At 47.9% G+C, this 21,695-nt stretch overlaps 3 protein-coding genes and 1 pseudogene across 4 annotated transcripts, besides 1 other annotated feature; 3 read left to right on the forward strand and 1 right to left on the reverse strand.

Moving 5' to 3' along the window:
* Positions 1-4,931: 4,931 nt before the first annotated feature.
* Positions 4,932-5,403, reverse strand: NCS54_01362200 (annotated as a pseudogene). The gene is made up of 2 exons: positions 5,241-5,403; positions 4,932-5,065 (listed from the first exon to the last, which is right to left on the reverse strand).
* Positions 4,932-5,403: a sequence feature.
* Positions 5,404-7,391: 1,988 nt separating this feature from the next.
* NCS54_01362300 (Hypothetical protein) lies at positions 7,392-9,217 on the forward strand (the record flags this gene model as incomplete). The annotated part of the gene is made up of 3 exons (XM_053158804.1): positions 7,392-7,990; positions 8,433-8,523; positions 8,582-9,217. The coding sequence occupies 3 exons, from the start codon at positions 7,392-7,394 to the stop codon at positions 9,215-9,217; spliced, it is 1,326 nt and encodes a 441-aa protein (XP_053014779.1).
* Positions 9,218-12,577: 3,360 nt separating this feature from the next.
* Positions 12,578-14,151, forward strand: NCS54_01362400 (MFS domain-containing protein; the record flags this gene model as incomplete). The annotated part of the gene is made up of 4 exons (XM_053158805.1): positions 12,578-12,845; positions 12,893-13,810; positions 13,863-13,910; positions 13,961-14,151. The coding sequence occupies exons 1-4, from the start codon at positions 12,632-12,634 to the stop codon at positions 14,149-14,151; spliced, it is 1,371 nt and encodes a 456-aa protein (XP_053014780.1). The 5' UTR covers positions 12,578-12,631.
* A 5,983-nt stretch (positions 14,152-20,134) lies between these two features.
* NCS54_01362500 (Hypothetical protein) lies at positions 20,135-21,005 on the forward strand (the record flags this gene model as incomplete). The annotated part of the gene is made up of 2 exons (XM_053158806.1): positions 20,135-20,256; positions 20,312-21,005. The coding sequence occupies 2 exons, from the start codon at positions 20,135-20,137 to the stop codon at positions 21,003-21,005; spliced, it is 816 nt and encodes a 271-aa protein (XP_053014781.1).
* Between the last annotated feature and the right edge of the window lie 690 nt (positions 21,006-21,695).

The raw sequence follows: 21,695 nt of genomic DNA on the forward strand, positions 1-21,695 counted from the left end.
TAATATTTAATACACGCAGAAACTAACCACCTTATTTATTTAAAATAAATCCACTTAGATATTCTATAGAGAATTACTTAGATTTTACTCTCTATATAGTTTTTTAACCTCTTAATTACTTTATATGCGCTAGTAATACTCTATTATAACTATAAAATCCTTACTTTTATCTTCTAACCTAATACCCGCCTTGATAACTATCTTAACCTCCTTATTTATATATACTTTTATTTTTACCTCCTTTAACCATGGCCAGTAAGTCTCAGCAGACCAAGTCCTCAAGTATCCCAAGAAGGCGGCAATCTGATGGATGCCGAGCGCAGAGTTAGTACTACCAAACTGCTCGTGGAGCCAGAGAATCTACACAGATGGCGGATGAGTTAGCATATCAGAAAGATCTAGTGGCAGGATGAGAAGACGCGCTATTCTTTTAGACAACCTATTAGATGTCGGTGATGTAAACTCCTCGGGGGAGCTAGCGACATAGATCCAGTCGTGGCCTTGAATCAGGATCCCATGAAGCGCTTGCAACTTACTCACAGCGTCGTTCACGTAGCGGTCAATGGAAGCCGATGCCTCTCGGCTAGTGTCATTGGCACCAGTGATATCGCTGCCGTCCTGGTAGCTCCCGGACCGAAGACGTCTCCCTGCTGCCTGACTTAGGAGGAATCGGAGCTGTTTCCATTGCGCCGAGTGCCAAACCCCGGTCTGGAGCAGTGCATTATCGTCGTCGTGCCCAGTTCTCTTAGTCTCTAAGCTAACCGACACGGGATAGGGGCCGAGAGCAATGTAGGAGGGATGGTTGATACTGTTCTGTGGCAAAGAGGCTCGAAGGTCGTCGATGGCGGCAGCGGAATTGGGGGCCCTCGCGTCAGCAGAACTTCCAATGTACATGCAAAAGCCGATACGTTTGTCCACACCGGACACGGGGAGATACTCCTTGATGATAGAAGCCGTCGTGCTACTCAGAGGGAAGTGATCGTAAGCGACCAATTCAGATAGGCGCGTCCCGCAGGTAACAAAACTGACCACAAGGTGAAATCGACAAGTGTGCGCAAGGACACGGGCTCAAGTCCTCGAAGGATCTTGCTCAGCAAGGGGTTGTGGACTTTGGCACTCTAAACAGCCTCGTCCTGATCCATTTGATAGCAACGCCAAGCATTGTGGGCAACGCTGTGCACCTCCTCCGATCGGAGATGACGTGCTTCCAAATTCGTTGCGAAGGCATCGCCTTCAAGATCAAACTCGCGTAACATGCTTTGCAGGTCCAGATCCTCGTTAGGATCGGAAGGGGATGATGAGTCGCGGTGTAAGATGCCACGACCTCGTTCGAGTCGACCAATGTAGCGCAGCGCATCTTGGATGGCGTCCGGCAGCGCCGTACAACTGACCTTTTACAATGCCTTCAGCACTGAGTGACAGGGAAGAAAGCTGCCAACGGGCTGAAGATGCGCCCGAACGGGACCAAGAACTAGTATCGGAAGCCTTGTCTGGCGACGACGAAGACGACGCTGATGACCGCTTTTTAACGGCGGCTGCAGCACGGGAGCTCGCGGTGTGCGGTCTTCATCCCGGCCTCGGTCATCTTGGACATCTGTGGCCCTCCTCCTCTTCAACGGTGATGGTGTGAAAGGTGTCGTCCGCGGCATGATTCGGCGACTCAGATGGTTCTCGAGGGTGGAGGTGGTGGATGTATCTTCGATAGACTAGTCGCTTTCTGCAACCACGGGCTTAGGTATTTCAAGCATGGGAAGAATGCAGTTGGTGGTCCAAAGCTTGGGTTTTCTGAGACTATGGGGCAGTGCCTTCATTCTGTCCTCGCAGCGAGCGATGGGGCGTGCCGCGTGCAGGCTTCTGAAAGCTGAAGGTGGCATTGTACTCGAGTCCCTCTCCGAGGACATGGACCGGTTGGTGAGCTACAAAACAAGGTTGTCTTCTGTCATAACGATCTCGAGCCACGAAATATCCTCGTGAGGAGACGGTTAAGACATGACGACAGCGAATCTCAGTACGACCTAGCTGCGATCGTTGACTGGGAAATGGCAGGATTTTACCCATTCGCCTACGAACATGGAGTCAAAGATACAGCCCTCGGTTCATCAGACCTATCTTTCTCCTGGTACACCCTTTTCAAGGAACGAACAGATCACCTTCTACCGACTGCCGACTGCCATACCAAACTTATAAAATCGTTTAGGATCATTAATGAGAGGAAGAGACAAATCCCCAGAAATGTTAGCGTCAAAGTGCAGGCGAAATGGATAAACCGTGAGCAGATCGAGAGAGCTCCAGATCCTCTTCAAGGCCGGGTTCGTAAGATCAATTGTCAAGAACCTGGGGTATTTACTAAGGATAACCAGGTAACTCTCGAGCTTGAAGTCCTGAGAGAGTTGGGTTTTGATTGATTGGAGCCGAGAAACTTGCACCAGGCAAGCGAAGGAGCTTGTTCGGCGGGCCTTAGCTGTGAACGGCTTATAGTAACTGGATTCCAACTATCTATTCCAATGCTGTTTACTTTCAAGATGAGGAAAGAAGGAAGGAAAGGAAGTACTGCAGTGATTCGAGTTTTGCTGTTCCTCAAGTCCCACTTCGTGCCTGTTGGCGTAGCCACAGCAACAGTGTCCTGACCCGTTACAGCAGCATGGAGGAGGGTATGTGCAACAATCGACAAGCATATCAACTGCCCACTTACCTGGTAGCAGATTTCTTGGTGACAGTACCAATGAGGCGGCTCAGGGCTCTTCCTTGAACCGGATATGAGAACCGAACAGTGCATTCCCTTGTCCTAGGTTTAGCTATTGAGAAATGATAGCGATGTGCATACCGCTGGGTGATTTTGTCGTTCTCGCCACTTGATCAACCTATCCCACACAGCGTCCGCACTAATCGAATTTGATGTTTGCCATTGGAGTGGCCAATGTTCATCACCCATCCAATCCATCCCAACCACTTTTATCCATCTCCATCGCATACACTCGTCACCTCAAGTCCCTGCGTGCTTGCCGTAGAATGTCTCTCATTCAATAATAAAGCCTCTCATCCTCACGTTCAAATGGCTTGTCCCTAGGGAACACGGTCTTTCGCAGCACGTTCAACCATGGAATGAGTGGCATATGATAAGGGGTGGTGCTATCGGTTATCGTGTTTATAAAAAGTACTTCCTTCGCAACCATGCCCAACTTCAGTTTAGCTAACTCTTCCATGTCCACGTAGTTCCACTTATCGAATTATAGAATAAACCTTCCCTAGTTTACTCCATCGTAGTGAATACATATCTAGAAAAGCACCCAGAAGAATAACTCGAGGTCGTGCATAAAAGAATACTACTCGCCTAGAAGTGCGCTAATAGCCATGAATGCCCTTATGCCTATCTTCCCTTTTGCTCCCGAGGCGCCTTCTCGTTGGGCTTTAATAGCGAGGTCAAGGTCAATTAGGAAAGCTCGCCTAGAGGGGTTCTTATCGTCTTCATTAATCATAAGGTTATTAATAGAGATATCTCTATGAAGAAGGCCAGCATTATGTAATGACTCATATCCTTTAATGCAGCCTTCTAGCACGGCAAGTAGAGCCACGCAGGAGCTTGCTTTGTAGGCTGGCTTCCCATAGTCACGAAGAATAACCCGCCGGTGTACTCGGTTTAGCAGCGCTTCGACGCTTGCCTTTATTGGAGCTACTAAACAGGATCGCTTACTCGGTGGCAGGGCGGCGTCAGTTTCGCCAGACGGTCGCTTCACGCCAGCACTGCTGCTTTGCCCCTGGTGGGAAACACTGGATGCGCTCGCACTCGACGGCAACATCGGGTGTCTCGGTTAATAATTCGTAGCTTTTATGATAGCCAATCCCTTTCAAACATTGTTTCAAACGTCATCATCAGCACCGTTGACGCGAACAGTCTCGTGGTGGTAGTATCGGGCAACGTTAACTACGCCTTTCTCAGTCACTTCTTAGACGAGAATACCCTCTTCGTCTCGGTCTATGTACTGCCACGGGTCCTTGATAACGAGCGGCGTCTGCGGGTCCTCTTTGTGATGGGCCTTCCAATATGTTGTCGCCCGACCGGCAATGCAAGGCGTATGCTTCATGACCTCGTCAATGATGAGGCGCTATGTCTGGCCGTCTCGTTCGATTTCGATATAGCGTTCACCGTCGGATATGATAATGGTAGGGTCAAATCCAAGCCCGCCTTCGTTTATCCAGAGAAACCCGAGGATTATGGTCACAAATTGTAGCCCACCATCGTTCTTATTGATATCGAATTATTCAGAGGCAATCCCCCCGAGCCGGTTAAACTCCCATACCCTCATAAGAGATCCACAGAGAGTAAAGCCCAGGACGAAGCGACAGGTGTCTTTAGCAGCGAGTACCTCTCTCGCATACATTACGAGGTCAATCCATGCTACTAATGCTTTGTCGGCCTTCGGGTTGCTTTTTAGTGCGCCGGCAACGAGGATGTGTGAACAACGATATCTCGAATCCTTAGAGTTAGGGTTGTATGTGATGTCGCTATTAACAAACCCGATATCCATGCTGCGCTTGCCTGTGGAGCCCCCCAGTGGTGTCCTCGGCTGCGCCAACAGCTTTCGTCGAGCCGCCGGAGTCGAAATGCGGTCGCCGGCGAATGCCTCCAGCTTCGGGATTAAGCGGCCAAACCAAGTCAGCACGTCGCTCTCTTCGGCGCCTACTGGCCATCCACTCCACCCCTCCTTAAAGAGTGGATTATCGCCTTCGGTACATCTGCCGAAGACCATCTCAGACACCGTATCGAGATCTAGCACATCTCCAAAGAAGGTTTTATAGAAATTAGGAAGTCCGACATAGAGACGCTCGAGCTCCAACTTAAGAACCGGATCCACATCCTAACGGAATTCCGACGAGTTTACAAAGCCACTCATGTTCTGACTCCACGGCGATTAGATTAACAAGTATATCGGTCAGGGAGGCGGGGTGGATTCGACGGCGGCAGTAGACACAAGATTCCAGATCAATGTGTCCTGAGGCTTGTCAGCAAGCGCTTCCTTGAGGAGAGGTTTAACACGGTCGAAGTCGAAATCGTCGGACGCAACGGCTACAATAAGCTTCAGGAGGTCGTTTCAAAGGGTACCAGCACTTATCCTCAAAACCAGCAGGCCAGCGACTGAAGGGCTCTGGAGAGCGAAAAGAAAGGGGAGTATGAGATTCCGCAAGTCTATTCTGCTGGTCAGAGAAGCGGATTTTTAGCAGAGTCGGCCAGAATGCCATACCATCTTGAGCCAGCTGATTGATGGTCTTTAATGAGCGCGCGATGCTTCTGTCATCACAGACCGAATCGAATGAGGCTCGGAAACCATCCAGGCTGTTTCCAATAGGGTTGTCCTTGATCGCGTTTGATCGAATTTGATCCGTCATGGTGTTTTCGCTTGCCCAGCTGATGTCGAAGCGCTCGACACGACCACAAAGTGGTGGCGTGTCGGTAGAATATCAGCATATTAATAAGCATTTCTGGGCGAGGGACCCCAACAGATCACCACGCGACGCGTAACAGAAACAAGCGAGGGCCCTATGAGATTAGCCCTCCCGGGCGGAATAAATTTCAGGACGTTCGAGACTAGGCCGCACCGAGGTTACGCAGTCGGGGCTTCGCGGTGTCCCATACGCCGAAGTCGAAGGCAAGCAACACTTCCACCCGGATCTAAGACGCTGCTTTGAGGCTGCTCAGGACTCCATAGACTTGACCACATGATGCGAGCACCCGTAGGTTTCTTATAGTAAACACAGATGGGCGAGGAATTCTCTTTTTTACCTCACATCAAACCATTAGAAGCGGCCTCCTTGCGTCAGGTTCGTCTTCATCCTACGCAAGGCGACGGACGGATGGATGTAGCCGAGGCCGGCCGTATGTGAGGCTACCGGTTGCTCCATTAGCCGGTAGTCTTTACATTGGTTTACCAAGTTCGGCTTCGTCCGCTGCGTCGATGTCTTTAGACTCTACCTCCTAAAAGCGAGTAAGGAGCAGGACCAGGGGTCCAATATGAGCGTTAGACTTGATCCTACAACGACTACATGGCGACGGGCGATTCTTAAATGCGCTCTGTTCTCTTGCTGCCGTCGTGAGATGCGCTTCGCTCTGCCTGAAATGGACCCCGCGATGCCCGTGCCACCCCTCCCTCTTGCTGGTTCACCTGTGGCTTTCTCCTCAGCACGTTCTGTCCTACGATGCACCCACGTTGATCGGCCCAGGAACTGGCCGAAAGCGCCTCAAGGGTCATCCCCTCGCATTGCGGCCATCCTCCAGGTCCATGACGTCGCTTGTCCACGACTCAGTTAGACCCAACCGGATAGAGACCCGCGCCAGTGATGTTAATTTCCCCCCCTCCCTCCCCTTCTCCCCCTCTCCCCCAGGCCTGTTATCTTTCTGTCGTTCCCGCCTTCACCATCGACGATGTCGAGGGCGCGCAAGTCCACGCATTGCCATGTCCGCCCAAACCTTCAATGGCGGTCGAGCGCCCTTTCGCACAGGAACAATATGACGGCGGATTTTGTAAAAAGCGAAGCGTAACAGGATCTAATAAAGCTCTTCTTGGTCGTGAATGGTCGTGAATGGTCGTGAATGGTCGGAGGAGACTGTTGGACGTCCTCCGCTAAGAGTTATAACTGCAAGCCCCGTCATGGTTCTATCGTCTCGATTGGGTGGCGTACGTGGGAAGTGATTCCTTCCGCCAGCTTAAGGAGCATCGCGTGCGTACTCGAGTGTCTCGTCCCTACTAGAGTATCGCAAACGCCAGAGCCATTATCAGGGTCTATATTTTACATCTGTGGTTAATGAATATTCCGTAGGTAGTTAACAAAAGACGTGGTGAGAGATACCTTTTTTCAGCGCGCAATTAAACCGTAGCTAGTAAGAATGCGAAAAAGTCGGTGTTCGATGGTTGATGGTCCTGGTGAAAGGAATCACCACTAAGATAAGAAAGGACGAAGTGAAAGACGAGGATGACGGCGACGCGTTCAAAACACGCGCGCGTCTAAATGACGTAACCACCGTGACGTGACGAAGCAGCCAATCAAGCGCGGCAATGCACGATCGCATAAATTGATTACGTCTAAGCCCCGGGCCAAGACCTGCGTGGATGCCTGGCTCGCCTCGAATGGGGGGCCGGGCTCACCCGGTGCCGCTGGGGTCGCGCGATTGGCTGTGGCATAAGAGCAAACTACACATCTTCACGATAATCCCCCCTCGTAGTCAGTCAGCTCGCTTCCTGCCTAATCAACAAGTGCATGCTTCAACGTTTCCCTCGTGCAGTGTCACCCCCTCTCGTCCGGCATTTCTTTCTCATCTTGCTGTCCTAATCTGGCTCGTTAGCCACTGTCTCTCGGGACCTTTATCTTCGGGCTGTGTTACCTCAGGTACCTGAGGCATGGTGCCACCACGCAAGCGGCGCCGGCCCCGCTCGCTTGATGGCAACGACACCGAATTCGACCACCGCGGCCTCCACCAGCAGCCGCGCTCCGGCCGCATAACACGGTCTCGTGCCGCCACGGACCGTGCCCTAGCTGCCGAGGGAGCAGCTAACGGCCGGCCTCGGCGCGACTTTCTCTCTCCGCTCCCCAACGAGCTCGCCATCCGCATCCTCTCCAACTTGTCCGCCTGGGAGCTCCTCAACGTCTCCCTCGTCTCCAAACAACTCTCTGCCTGGGCTTCTAGTCCCCAGCTATGGCGCGGCCTGTACTACCGCTGCTTCGTCCTGCCCAACGCCGGGAGTATCTTCCAGCGCCGCCCTGACCCCGGCGGCGATGAGAGTGTGCTATACTCCTCTGTCCATGACGTGGAGCGGGTGGCACGAGGTGGCAGCCTAGCGTCCCTGCCCAGGGATAAACTTGATGGCGAGAGCGCCGGCGGGGGTGTTAGGGATGCCGACTGGAAGCGGGATTATAAGAATTACCATTCATGGCAAAAGCTCTCCTGTATCGTGGAGATACCTCTGGAGGCCCCCGCGCCGCGCTCTCCAATGCCACTGTCCTGGGCAGCGCCGTCGATGAGCTGAGAGCGCGCCGGGGTTGCAGGTCGGCAGTTGCGTAATTGGTCGGCGTACGAGACTCGGAGGTGAAAGGGGCGCTCGTGATGCTATATGGGCGCAAGGGGAGGCCTCTTCAAGTACATAAAACGAACTGTAGACGAGTTGCGGGCAGTGATGATACGTATCGGCCGGCGAACGGTGACGACAGTGAGAGGTCTCGGCAACCTGCAAGCCCAAGCTCCGTGTCGAAAACTGAATTAATTCAGGTCCATCACTGGATATGGTGTCATCTCTGGTCACCGGCTCAGAAGCTGCAATGATCGTTGATCTACCACTTGCAGCTCCGCAGGCCGTCGCTTTGGCGGGATGAGTGGCCAATACCACCGACAAGCCCCTTGTCGCCGCATTCTCGACTCATTTCCACCCCGATCATTACCTTAGCGGCGCTGCTTTCCTCGCTCGGTTCCCCGAGACTAAGTTCTATGCCAACTCCAGGGCAGTTGCGTTGATTGAGAACGAGGTTGAACAAAAGGTTGGATTCAGTGCTCGGCGATCCTTTGTTATCTTTTATCACTAACTTGTTCTCACAGATCGCCACCTGGAAGGGTATTCTGGGCTCTAACGCCGTCGTTAACAAACCTGCGATCCCGACTCCTTACGACTTTACCTTTTTCACTCTCCCCGGCGACAAGTCCACCCCAATTCATCTCATCAGCCCCCTTGTTGCCGATACCATAGACGAGACAATATTTTGGATTCCTTCGATTTCTACTCTCATCGCTGGCGACGCGGTCTATAGTCAAACAGTTCACCTTTGGTTGGCCGACCTTCTCTCCCCTGCGCTATCGGAGGCTTGGCTGTCTACACTTGACTTTGTTGAAAGTCTGGCGCCGAAGAGAATCATTCCCGGCCATTCTTTGACCCTGCGTGGCTTTGGGCCTAAACTTGACCTGAAGCATTCCAGGGATTACGTCAAATTCTTCAAAAATCAGATCGAGTCAAAGGGAGAGGACTTTTACACCCCGCAGGAGATTTTCAACTTCATCAACAAGAAATTTCCAGGGCTTCTCGCATCCAAGACATCAACGACTTCTTTGACGCTGCTGAATATTACTGGAGAGGAGTTTGGCCGAGGAGGCAAGCGCCAGGTTCACTACGTCGACCTAGCCGCATTAAACAGTACCGCAGAGCTCGAGGGTTGGAACTTGGGTCTCAAGGACGAGTAGTTCTGCTGCCGAGTACCTACATTAGGCAAGGATAAATTACTTCTGTCTGCCGCAATCTGAAACGGATTGTAAGATCGCTGTATATGAGCCTGTGGCGATTGGAGAAGGGAAGACCATGAAAGAAAGGCAATAGCCAAACGTTACATTCTTGAATTAATTAAATTAAATTTGACGTCATATAGCTTTTCTTTATGCTGATTGGACCTGTTTGTGTGACTTGCATGTTTTTCTCTTATTAAATTGAATACAACAACAGTGCCGAAGGCAGAAATTATTGAAGCTTAATTAAGTTCCATTCCGTCAGAGCATCTGTCCTCAATGTCTCGGCAAGTAGTGAAAGCAAGAGACACTCCCTTTAATTTTGTTTTTGGTCGGCCTCGGACGCATTAAGAAGGCTAACCCATGAGTACTTCTCAGCTACCTAGGTATGTATATTATGACTGCGACTGAAGTTCTTTGACTGCAAATTCATAGCCCTTTAATCCTTATTACTACACACTATAACGTGACAAGCATGAAAAAAGATATAGAATGTGAACTTAATCACAGACGCAGTTGGGATAATTTGCTGCGTAATCATAAGCATCAAGTGGGGCTAAACTTGCAGTGAAACAGCCTAAGACGCTTCCGCCCCCTTGCAGCTCCTACTGGGGAGAACACTCGGGCCTAAGCTCCTCAATCTTCACTGCAAATTTAGCCCCCCTCGATCCTCATCACTTATCGCCATCACGTGACGGTGGGGAAATACACACTGCAAATTCAGCCATAACACGAAACTCAATGAACCGCATGTCACATAAAATCATATATCGCTTCTTTGTGATAACAAGGCCCGCTATCAAGACAATGTATACTCAATCCTTGCATGTGCTACATGTAAATAGTCAGCCAGTCCTATAACGAGCGGTAAACTCGAAAGATGTGAAATTTACAAAAGTTTTCTAGTGTAGATAGATCTCTACTCGTAACTTAACATCCCCATCAAGACCAGAGGTTTTTGTTCGATGTATACATACCTTCTTATGTCGGTATTTGTAGACTCTCTAGTTTGTGCAATCTCTTGCATCGTCTGGGGGTGTGAGACACACATGCATCAAAAAGCAAAAAAAACCTACTGCTCGGGATGGGTTCTGCCTCTTATGGAAAAAAAAAAAAAAAAAAAAAAAAAACCATTTTAGACACACTCATATTTCTCGTAGTTACTCCATTGCAGATTCAACCACTTCGACTTTCTAGGTGCTGGTAAAGGTTGCTTGCTGTTGCTCTTTCATCTGATGGTTGGCTACCCTGCGGCAGCTGGTTGATAACGATAATCTTGATAAAAAGACAGAACAGCTGCAACGAATTAATGGCACTGATTACGGAGCCAGTCCATGCATGACATCTCCACAAAATATTAGCCCGACTTGAATGTGCCCTGACCTGGGCTGTCGGTATTTGCAATAGGAACGGCGAACACGGGCAGTACTATGGGGACATGGACTACGGGACCTAGCACGACTCGTTGTACGCTTTTGATAAATTTAATCTGCGTTCTATCCTACGAGCAGACTTTGTATTTTCAGCAGACCAAAGATTCTTCGATGGCTCCAGTCGATGGTCTAACGTATAGATCAAGCGTCATGGTACACTGGGTGACTAGCAGGGAGGAACTTGAAAAGGGGGTGGATGGGAGGACCATCTGGCCAAAAGTTCAACTACCACGCGCTTGAGAGCGATACTTTCGCAGATCCGAGACTGGGCCTGATCTTGGGCCGTCAAAGCTGCCCAATCTCTCACCTACTTTTCGGTTAGCTGATGGAAAAGGGAGAGGCTAAAGTGGTCAATAATCATTATACACCAGGTTTGCGATCGCCACATGTAACGAGATGGGAGAACATCAATGCCTTGCGCCTTTGACGCGTTGCTCCTAAGGTGCATTGGGACATTGTATGGTCAGTCCCGTGACAATGATTCCATGAGAGCTCAGCATCGTCTACCCCTTTGTGACCGCAATGCAAACACTGCGAATATTCGCATTGAGTAGCGCTTGCACTCAAAAATACGTGCCAGAGTCTGCCCATCCCGCCAATGCGTGTAGCAACAAGATGATCAGGAGCCATAACCCAAGTTTCAAATCTGACCCTGGCGCATTGCCCGAGTTACGCGGGAGTCAGCAAAGTCGAGACCATCTAAAAGATTTTCACGATGTGGATAAAAGGAACCAACCGTCAAATTGCCGGCGGGATGCGAACAATTAATTCCTACTGGGCTGACCCAACAGGGTCTACAAGAGGGGCATTGGACCATGAATCTTGGCTCGAAGCTTGGCATATTTCGGTGTGTCCCTTGTCTCATCTGGAACGAAAAGAAAAATAACATGGATTCAATGACTCCGAGTCTCCGATCTTGACCTCTTCAATTGATCCCGATGATCCATGATCCTGAGCCGCGTGGCTCCGTGCTCGGAGACGAGACCAGTCAATGCTCAGACCTTGTTTTGCACTGTCACACAAATACGATCTGTTGGACAAGCGAGGATCCGGGAGATGGCGTGCTGGGGACCGTTTACAAATAGCTAAGCAAAAACTCTGCACGGGGCGCAATACCATGGGTCTGTGGCGTTGGTACTCGGGCCTACGGTACGTCCCAAGTGGATGATGTGAATATGAGGGTTCCTGAGCCATCAGAAAACATCACGAAATAAACAGTCATAGGCGAGTGATCCTTGTAGCTTTGCGGCTGAAGAAACCTTTGCGGCACACACCGATCCAAAGCCAGATCGCCGGCATTCGATTCAACTGGGAGTGGCGTCGGCCTTGACAGGGGCTTACTTGGCGGTCTTGAACCTCCGCCGCCTCCGTCATGTACCGTGGTGCCTGTGCCTGGCGCCGCGTGGTACCTGGCAGCCCATGGTGAGCTCACCGAGGCCCCTTGTAGCGACGTCACTACGTACTCGTGGATACTATTACCATCGAGTTTCCGCCTCTGACAGTCACAAGAGAGCATCTTCTGGCAACACGGCCCACAGGGTGGACTCCCCTCAGCGGGTTCGTGCTACCGCCTGACCAGACAATTCGCAACGTGCCAGCCCAATGGAGCGGGTCTGGCCGCTCCGATCGCACGAGCTTGGGCCATTATTAGATTTTTCATGACTGGGCTTCAAAACTCTTCCCTGCTCAGGAACCAACCGAGTCTCGAGATGTGGACCACAATCCGTCTTGATACGATCGTCAACAAGCTTAATTGTTTTTTTGGTCGTGACATTGCTTTCTCGGCCGGGAGTGAAAATCATGATGTTGTGGGACCCCGGGAGAAGAGGCATCTGTCTAGGTGATATAAATACAGGGTGCTCGTGGTGATGGATTAGAGATTGGCAACAAACATCACAGCAATCTCAGAGCTTTGTTCATTAATCAGCCCTTCATAACAAAGATGGAGCGACCACAGTCTCCCACTGCAATGCTCTTCACCGACAAGGTCCCAACCGTGGACCTCGAGAGCGCTATGCCTTCTGCTCCCCCCTCCGAGCCTGACAACTCGCACTCTGACTCTGAAAAGGAGTTGGAGAAGAAGAAGGACATTGAGTCGGACATTGGAGCATGGCTCTGTGTCTTGGCAGCAATGCTTTTCCTTATTTCCTCCTATGGTAAGTGTTTGTGCATGTGGATGGTGGTTGGCACTAACACGGTGTAGGATTCATGAACTCTCTTGGAACAGTCCAGTCCCATCTGAGCCTCAACCAACTGAGTGACTTTTCAACCAGTGAGGTCGGATGGATCAATGGAGTGTATCTGTTCCTTTCCCTCATCTTCAACTTTCAAATTGGCAGTATTTTGGACCGCTATGGCCCTCAGCTCCTTAGCACCATCGCCGCCTTCTTCTCGACCGCTACATTTTTGCTGTTGGCTCAGTGCAAGACCTACTGGCAGTTCATGCTCTGCCTTGGTGTCTTTGGAAGCATTGGTACCAGCATTGGCGCTGTCACTGCAGTCAGTGTCGTTGGCAAACTTTTTATCCGTCGCCGGGGTCTCGCCATGGGTATTGCCGTGATGGGCACGTCCCTTGGGTCCATCGTTTACCCAATGACTCTTCGAGCTACATTTGAGAGCCTTGGTTGGGCATGGTCCATGAGACTCGTCGCCCTCATTGTCGCATGCTTTACATCACTTGGTGTGGTCTGCTTCCTCCCCTTCCGTCGACTCACAGAGGGCCAGTCGGCCAGCAAGAAGGAGGGAGGTGTCGGCCTGGACTTGTCTGCTTTCAAGTCCCCAAAGTTTGTCTTTACTTCTCTTGGCGTCTGCATCGTCGAGTTTGTCGTCTATGGCATCGGTGGCCTTCTACCTACCATCTCCGCAGGTGCCGGCTTTTCCACTGAGGACGGCTACATGCTTATTTCGATTCTCGGCGCCTGCTCGTGCGTTGGCCGTTTCTCGACAGGTTTCATCGGCGACAAGGTCGGACCCTTCAATGCCATGGTCACGACCATGGTGATCATTGTCATTCTGATGGCATCACTCTTCATCCCTTTTGCCACCTCATCGGCTACTCTGCTCTACATCTTTACCGCACTTTGGGGGTACTTTTCTGGATCTTTCTACGTTCTTTCCCCAGGTATGTTTGTATCCGTTCTGCAATGCCTCGTGCTAGGCCTAACGTGTTGTAGTATGTACTGGAAAGACATGCGAGCCCAAGGATTACGCACGATACTTTGGTTAGTTCTATTCTACTCGCGGCCCAAGAATGCCACTAACAATGTCACAGGCTCTTCTAATATGTGCGTCGCTGTTGCACTGCTTCTCGCCATCCCCTTGAGCGGAATGATGCTAGAGAAGCTGGGCTCTCAGCTCCTTGCCTGCTTCTACCTCGGCATGATCGTGCTAGCAGGCATTTCCTTCGTCGTGGCAAGAGGTTTGCTCATCGGCAACTTCTTTGTTCTAAAGCGCAAGATGTGAACGCGTCACGTACTGCCTTTTGCTTTTTTGATTCAACACCCACCGGTCTATGAGCCGGTACCTTATACTTAATATTTAATTCTGGCAAAACGAAACGAATGATGAAAATGGGGAACAAAAAAGGGACATAGACGGGTTTGGAAAAAGTTTATTGGCATTTTGAGAAAAGTTTTGATGAATTGATCTGCTCGCCTTTTTATGGCGATGCTGCTGATGCACTTCTCTCCTTATGGACATGCGACTTGTCTTTGAGTGAACAGGACAGTAGCTAAGAGTAGGCTTAAAAACAGCTGCGCTTTGGTGAACATTGGAAGTAGGGTTGCATGTCGAAGGAAGACTGGGCAGACTAATGTGACCCATATCAAGTGGATTAGTAATGTGGACAGTTTGCCTCGTCATGGACGTATATGATCGTCTAAGCTAGGGGTAGCTTTGTCTGTTGGAATTCTAACCCTGAGGGGGTTGCGGAGAGGTGACTTATGGCAACTCATACGATGCCAGGTGCTTCAAGCATGCTACTGTGGACTTCATCTAATGGTACCATCTTAAGGAAGCTAGAGGTACCTAACCGGAGATAAGAGTAGCCTAGAAAAGCAATGGTGCGCCACGTGTCGTACGCAAATCCCGGTGGTCAATAACGACAAGGTTTGCGACTACAGCACGACACACGCTATTGCCATCTCGGCCTCTTATCTCTTTGAGTGCGCGAAGGCTCCTAACGCGTACCGGACCCACTTTTTCTCACGTAATGACGAGGGTATAGGCGGGGTACGGGAAGGTCTCTCAGAAAGGAATTATAGCTAAAATACTATAGAAATTATTTTAAAGAGACCTATGACTTCTTAATTAATTCCCGGCGAGGCACTTAATACCTCTAATTTAAGTAATTATATCATAGAGGAAAATAGCCGCCGCGAGTAGCCTAATAATATTATATACCGGCTAGTCTTTAGCCTAGCTATAACCTATAGGGCTTATTTCCTTTTAATAGAGATACCTTTATATAACTTTAAGGTTAAGCTATTACTTTATATGCCCTTATAGCTCTTTTAGCTCTTCTTATTTTATTTCTTAGTTAAAAGATAAGTCTAATATACTAATAGCTAGGTTATAAGCCTATTTTAAGACTATTAATTATACCTAGTAGCCTAGCTTAGAGGCTAATATAATACCTTTATCGCTAAGGTATATATATAGCTTATTATCCTAATTTATGTAAGAATTTATAAGAAACTAAGGCTTTATACTTATTAAGAGATTTCTTATTAAGGGTATTAAGGCCTTAATTATTTAATTATTTAATATATAATATTTAATAAATTCTAACTTTTTTAATAATACTTATAAATTTTTAACTTATTTAATTTCGCTAATATAGGCTTTTTAAAAGTCTTTAAGGCTATAAATAATTAGTTTAAGTATCTATAAGTAGTATCTCTTAAGCTATAAAGCCTAGGTATAAATATTACTATAAATAAATATATAACCTATTTTATAAAAAAGTTATATAAAATAATAAAAGTCCTAAATAAACTTATATCCCTTAGCTTTAAGACCTAGGTTATAGCCTAGAAAGGCTTTTTCTTATAATAAATTTAATATTAGCTAAAAAAAAAATATAAACCTATTAGTCTCCCTAAGAAGCTATATTAATAACTAAGGAAAAAAAATTAATTTTCTTATTAATTATATATTTAGAAATAAAAAAACTTATATATATCTCTTAATTTAACTTAAAATATAATTATTATCTTAATTAATAAGCTATTAAAAGTTAAATATTATATCTTTATTAATAACCTCTTTTTATTAATAAATCTCTTTATATATTTTTAATAGCTAAGTTATAGGGCTATAAGTATAGCCCGCTATAACTATAGTATCTTTAAGCCTTTTATATAGCTTAAAATTAATAATATTATTAGCTATAACCTTCTTTAGTTTAATAAGCTTTAAATAGCCTTAATAATTAATTATAAGGTAAAGAATTTAAATAAATTTAATTATATTTTTTTTATTAATTTATCTCTTAGCTTAATAAATTAATTAAATTATATAAAAAAATAATATTTTTATATTTTTTTTAATTTTTATATTTAAAAATAATAAATATATTAATTAAAAAAGAAAAAAATTAAATATAATAAAAGCCTAGGTATAATTAATATAATATTTTTTTAATAAAAAAATTATAAAATAATTTAAGATTTTTTTTTATTATTATTACTTATAATAATAAAATAAATTATATAAATTAAAAAAATTAATTAAAGGTATTATTAAGTTATAATTATTATATTTATTAAGGCCCTTAATAAGCTCTAGCTTAAACCTTTTTATTTAATATTATTTTTATTAATAGCTATTTTTTTTAATTTTATAATAACTTAAATTAAAAAAGATATAAGTTATAAGAGATATAATAAAGCTATCTTATAAATACCTTTATTATAACCTTTAGTCTTAATTTTTATAAAAAAAAGAGATATAAGGCTAGTAATAAAGACCTTAATTACCTAGGCTATAAGCTTAGCTATTAAGGCTATACTAAGCGCTCTACTTATTATGCCTATTAGGGCTATTACTATGGTATTATAAGGTTATAAGTAAAAAAAAAGGCATTAAGGGAGATTAATAAGAATAAGGGGAAAAAAAGGTACCTAAATTAAGGTATAGCTATAAGCTTTATAATATTATATTATATAACTTATTATACTACTTTGACTTATATCACTATAGAATTTAGGTGGGAAAAAAAGTACCTCTTATAAGCTCTATTTTGATTAGATTAAACCCCTGTCCGGTACGCATTGGGAGCCTTCGCGCACTCAAAGAGATACAATTGCTGCTCTCACTAAGAGTGCCTTGGGATGGAGGGCTACGGCGGTTGATCATTGGTTGCCAAACCAATAGCGGGCGTCGAGATGCAGCCGAGCTGAAAATACTAGACCCAAGGCAGACTGCAAGTTTGAGGCTGACCTGAAGAAGAGGGGAAGTCCCAAGGCAAGACGCAACTTGATCCGATATTCCACATTCTTTCCATCTCACAGAGCCAGCCTGTCTCGTAATAAAAAATGGCCGAGCCAATTTCCTTGGTAGCCTCTGTGGCTGGACTACTTGATGTCGCTACCCGAGCATTCAGCGCTCTTTACAATCTGCAGACCCAACTCAGAAATGCACCTGATCTTATTCGAGCCCTGTCTAACGAGGCTGCGGATCTCAAGGGTGTGCTGGCGCGCGTTGACGACGTGAGAAAAACTACTGAAGCTACGGGACTTGACACACCAGATGGCGTAGCGGCTCTTGAGGATTTGGAGACGCAGCTCTCTAAGGCCGAGTCCATCTTGGCTGACATGGATGCACTGGCACAGAAGCTTCTTGCGGAGAAGATGACGCTTAAGAGAGTGAAATGGTGTCTCAAGAAATCGCGGGCTTCGGAGCTTCAAACTCGACTGAAAGAGGTTCGGTTGAAGATCAACGAGTTGCTTGTGGCTCATAATACGTAAGTAACCCCAGCACTCGCAAGGCCGATGTCTAACTGCAGTACAGTTCTATGTCGACTAGAATTTTATTGGAGCTGCGAGATGTTCGTCTCGATGTCCACCACAGCCAGACTGTGATAGTGCAGAGACTGGAGGAAAACAGACCACATGGCAGCGAGCGCAGGAGTTCTGACCTTCATGACCCAACGCCGGTGAGCATCGAGCAGAGTGCCTCGGAAGAGACCATCGCGGATCACGCTTCTGGATCGCCCCAACAGGGAGGCCATCTGACTTTAGCAACCGAACCTCAGGACGAGACACGGCATCTAGAATTGTCGCTGCTGGAACAAGAGGCCGGAGAACGAATTGCCACCATCCAAAGGTTGGTATCCGACGTCTTGGCCCAGCAAACGCTACGTGCAAGTCAACTCGGCTCTCAAGAGCCTGCCAGTATTGGACCAACACCGACTGCAGCATTCCGTCCTGAATTCTTGAACTCTGTGCTGTACTTTTCCCTCAGACTGATGGGCTCTCGGTGCTCGAGCAACTGCCGATGCAAATGTCACGCCACGTCAAATCAAGGTCTCTCGCCCCGACTACCTCGGGTTCTTCGGTCTATCATTGGTTCCCTTTTCGTTGGATACACGGGCTGTCCGGTATCAAGACCTGTTTGCAACTTGCCCTCATGCTCGAATGGCAGATATGTCCGTCTGAGGTTCACATACGCCTTTCCACTCTGGTTCCTCAACTATGCTATACACGGCCTCGTCGACACTACAGAGAGGTTCACGCTGGCCATCGTCCCGCGCCGTCGCATGGAATATTTCTTGTCTCCAATGAATATTCTGTATCAGGTGCAGGTAGGCACAATGGAAAACATCCAGCATATTCTTCAAGTCAACAAGTCAGCAGTTATTGAAGTCTACTATGGAGACGATCGATCGGTGCTGCACCTGGCCTTGACCGGACCCCTGCCGTGGACGACAAAGGTTGAAATAATCAAGCTTCTCCTTGTCTCTGGCGCGGATCCTGATCAAGAAGACATGTTTGGCACTTCGGCGCGACATCAAGTCGGCAGGATGCTCCTTTCCAGAGATGGACCGCCAGAGTACTTTGAGGAGCTGGAAAGAATCTTTCCTCTATCCGGCTGTATAGATGACCTAGGTCTCACATTCCTCCACAAGATTGTTGTTGGGCATTGTCACGTCGATCTTGCCCCAATCCTTGAAAGTCGAAGCCCAGAGATTCTCGCGCAACTCGACGCAAAAGACGGATCAGGTCGTACTCCCCTGATGTACGCGGCCGAGCGGGGCGATATATTCAAGGCTCGAGCTCTTGTCAATGCCGGCGCAGATGTGAACATCAAGTCGTCAGGTGGAAGCTCAGCGCTGGGATTCGCGCTCGATTCAGACATGCCACAGTCGACGTGTCTACAGCTGGTTGACTTGTTCCTAGACGCGGGAACGGATATTGACATGGTTGATGAGAGACAGGGAAGGAACTTTATGCACTTTGCAGCCGAAAGAAACAATGCCCCTGCCGTCAAGAGGTTATTGGCGGCTGGTGCCAAGATTGATCCTCAAACGGCAAAAATGCCGGCTACGCCACTGGCGTTTGCTGCACGATACAACGCCGTCGATGTGCTTCAGCTCTTGTGCGAGGAGGGAGCAGACATCAATGCTTCCCAGAACAATGGCATCACGCCACTTCTCATGGCCGTTGGATTCAATGCACACCAAGGACAGGCCATGCTTCTCCAACTAGGAGCAGATTATTTGCGTGATAGCCAAGGAACCACCGTTCTCCATGCCGCTGCCGAATCTGGCGATGAAAAGACTCTCGAGACTCTGGCGAGCTTTGGCCTGAAGGGGTTGGATGTGGAGGCTAGAGATAAGAATGGCTTGACGGCTAGAGAGCAATTTGAAACGCGTGAACAGCCGGTGACGGAAGAAGTGAGAGTGGCTTTTTATCGATTACTAGAAGTGGTTGCGTCTAATAACTCGAGCGGAGGTGATAATCAGGACTCTGGTAGTTCTGATGATGAGTTTGTGGATGCTTCGGAGTATGGACAAGAGGGGTGAAGGTGACAGTGTACCTGTATTCAATGCTCGTTTTACGGAGGAGCGTCTGAGTCAGTGAGAAGAATATTATCAGCTTAGCGATGTACTCACCCCTTATACCGTCAAATACCGCCCTTAAATCGTTCCAGGTTTTGCTGTAGAAGTGTCTTGAAGAGGGGGCGCTGGAACCTCGCTATTGGTCATGGATCTTCCCCACATTGGGAGAAACTGGGGAGAGCGGCTTAGACAAAGGTTAGCGTAGCCGACGCAGGTGGTTGACTTTATTAGCGGAATTATCCAAGGTTACCGTAGCAAACTCATTTTCTTCTTTCGTTTGAAGGTATCCATATTCACCTGAGCTCACTCGCTTTCGACATTCAGGTGTGCAAGACTTTCGATTTGTTGTCAAAGCTGAACTTGTCCGATAAGTCGAAGGCAATCATGGCTGGAGCCCCAAGTATGGAGGCCCAGAAGCGACCGATCTGGGCAATCTTTGGCATTGACCTTCTCTCTGCGACATGTGCCTCGGCCCTCGTCTCGCCATGGGTTACGGCAATTGACGTGTAAGTAATCATTCCTCTGGTGATTTCTGCTCTATTGTGCTAACATACAGAGTAGTGTCGTTGTTCGCAAAGCAGCTACAGGAGCCTCGCTGGGCGCAACTATACAGTCTTTTCTCCGCCGGCCCAAGATGCCACCAGTAGGAGGAATCGTCATCCCATTCCTCGTATACTTTGGAACATACTCGACGGCCAACTTGTGCGATTCCATATACGCCGCTTCAAACGACCTAGACATTACCACAATTTCTTCGACCATGCCCAAGTTCCTTGCCACAACCGCTGTCAGCACTGGACTTTGCGTCTACAAAGACGGATACTTTGCAAAGCTCCTAGGGTCTTCCGCCATCAAGGCAGCTGTTCCGCGACGGAGTTTTGCTCTATTTACGACAAGAGACGCCGTGACCGTCTTTGCATCCTTCAACATGCCAAGCATCATCGCCCCCAGATTGCATCAGCTTCCGGCAAATGGTCCGATATCCTCCCTGGTCAGCTCAGAAGAGGCAAGCTTGAGGACAGCCCAGATGATTATGCCAGCTGCTATTCAGGTTGTCAGCACACCGATCCATCTATTGGGCTTGGACTACAATAATCGACAAGAGAAGCTGCCTTTCAAGGAGAGGCTAGCTGCCATTAGGCAGCATGTTTACGTTGCAACCCCCCTACGGATGATGCGCATAATTCCAGCCTTTGGAATCGGTAGTGTGGCCAACACCAGTTTTAGACGATCAATGTTATCAGGTTTCCCTTGAAATGCCAATGATGTGGTGGCATCTCCCTCCATCCAATGCAAGCCCAGCCACACCTAGCAAAAGACACCTTCCCGTACCCAATGGACACCATGGGAAGCCCCTGCAACAGTGAGATTTCTGTTCTTGATCCTATCTCTCAAAGACACCATCTGGTCCAACAACAGAGAACAGAATCGGCGATCCAGTCCCTTAAAACACCGTAATCGCAGCGGTGCTTGCCCGGATGGATCTATGGCTATGCGGTGAATCTGCTGTTCAACAGCTACATTAGCCATCCAGAACCACCCATGCAAGTCTTCGCATCGCATCAATCACCAGAGAGGGTACATTCTTGATGTAGAGTCTGATGACAACCTTCTTAACCGAGGGAATGACCTTCAACTGCGCATCAATTCGTGCCAAGGCGTCCCGAACAAGATGCGCGTATTCCTCGCGTGTCCCAGCCAGGAGTCCAGAATTTTCTCCGCAAGGTTGCATTTTCAGTGTGCTGAGGCCGGTGCACTGTTCTTGAACAAGAGCCAAGCTGTGAAGGCTGTCTTGTCTGATCGTGATGGAGTGAGGCTGATCCTGTGACTTCTCCGCGAATGCAGCGGCGGGATAGGAAAGTCGCATTAGAAGATCCGAAGCAATCCAAGAGAGATTGCAAAAGGGTGCCATGATTTTGCGAGTTGTCCATCACATGGAAGTTGT

Source organism: Fusarium falciforme, chromosome 11 (genome assembly GCF_026873545.1).
Source record: "Fusarium falciforme chromosome 11, complete sequence".
NCBI lineage: Eukaryota > Fungi > Ascomycota > Sordariomycetes > Hypocreales > Nectriaceae > Fusarium > Fusarium falciforme.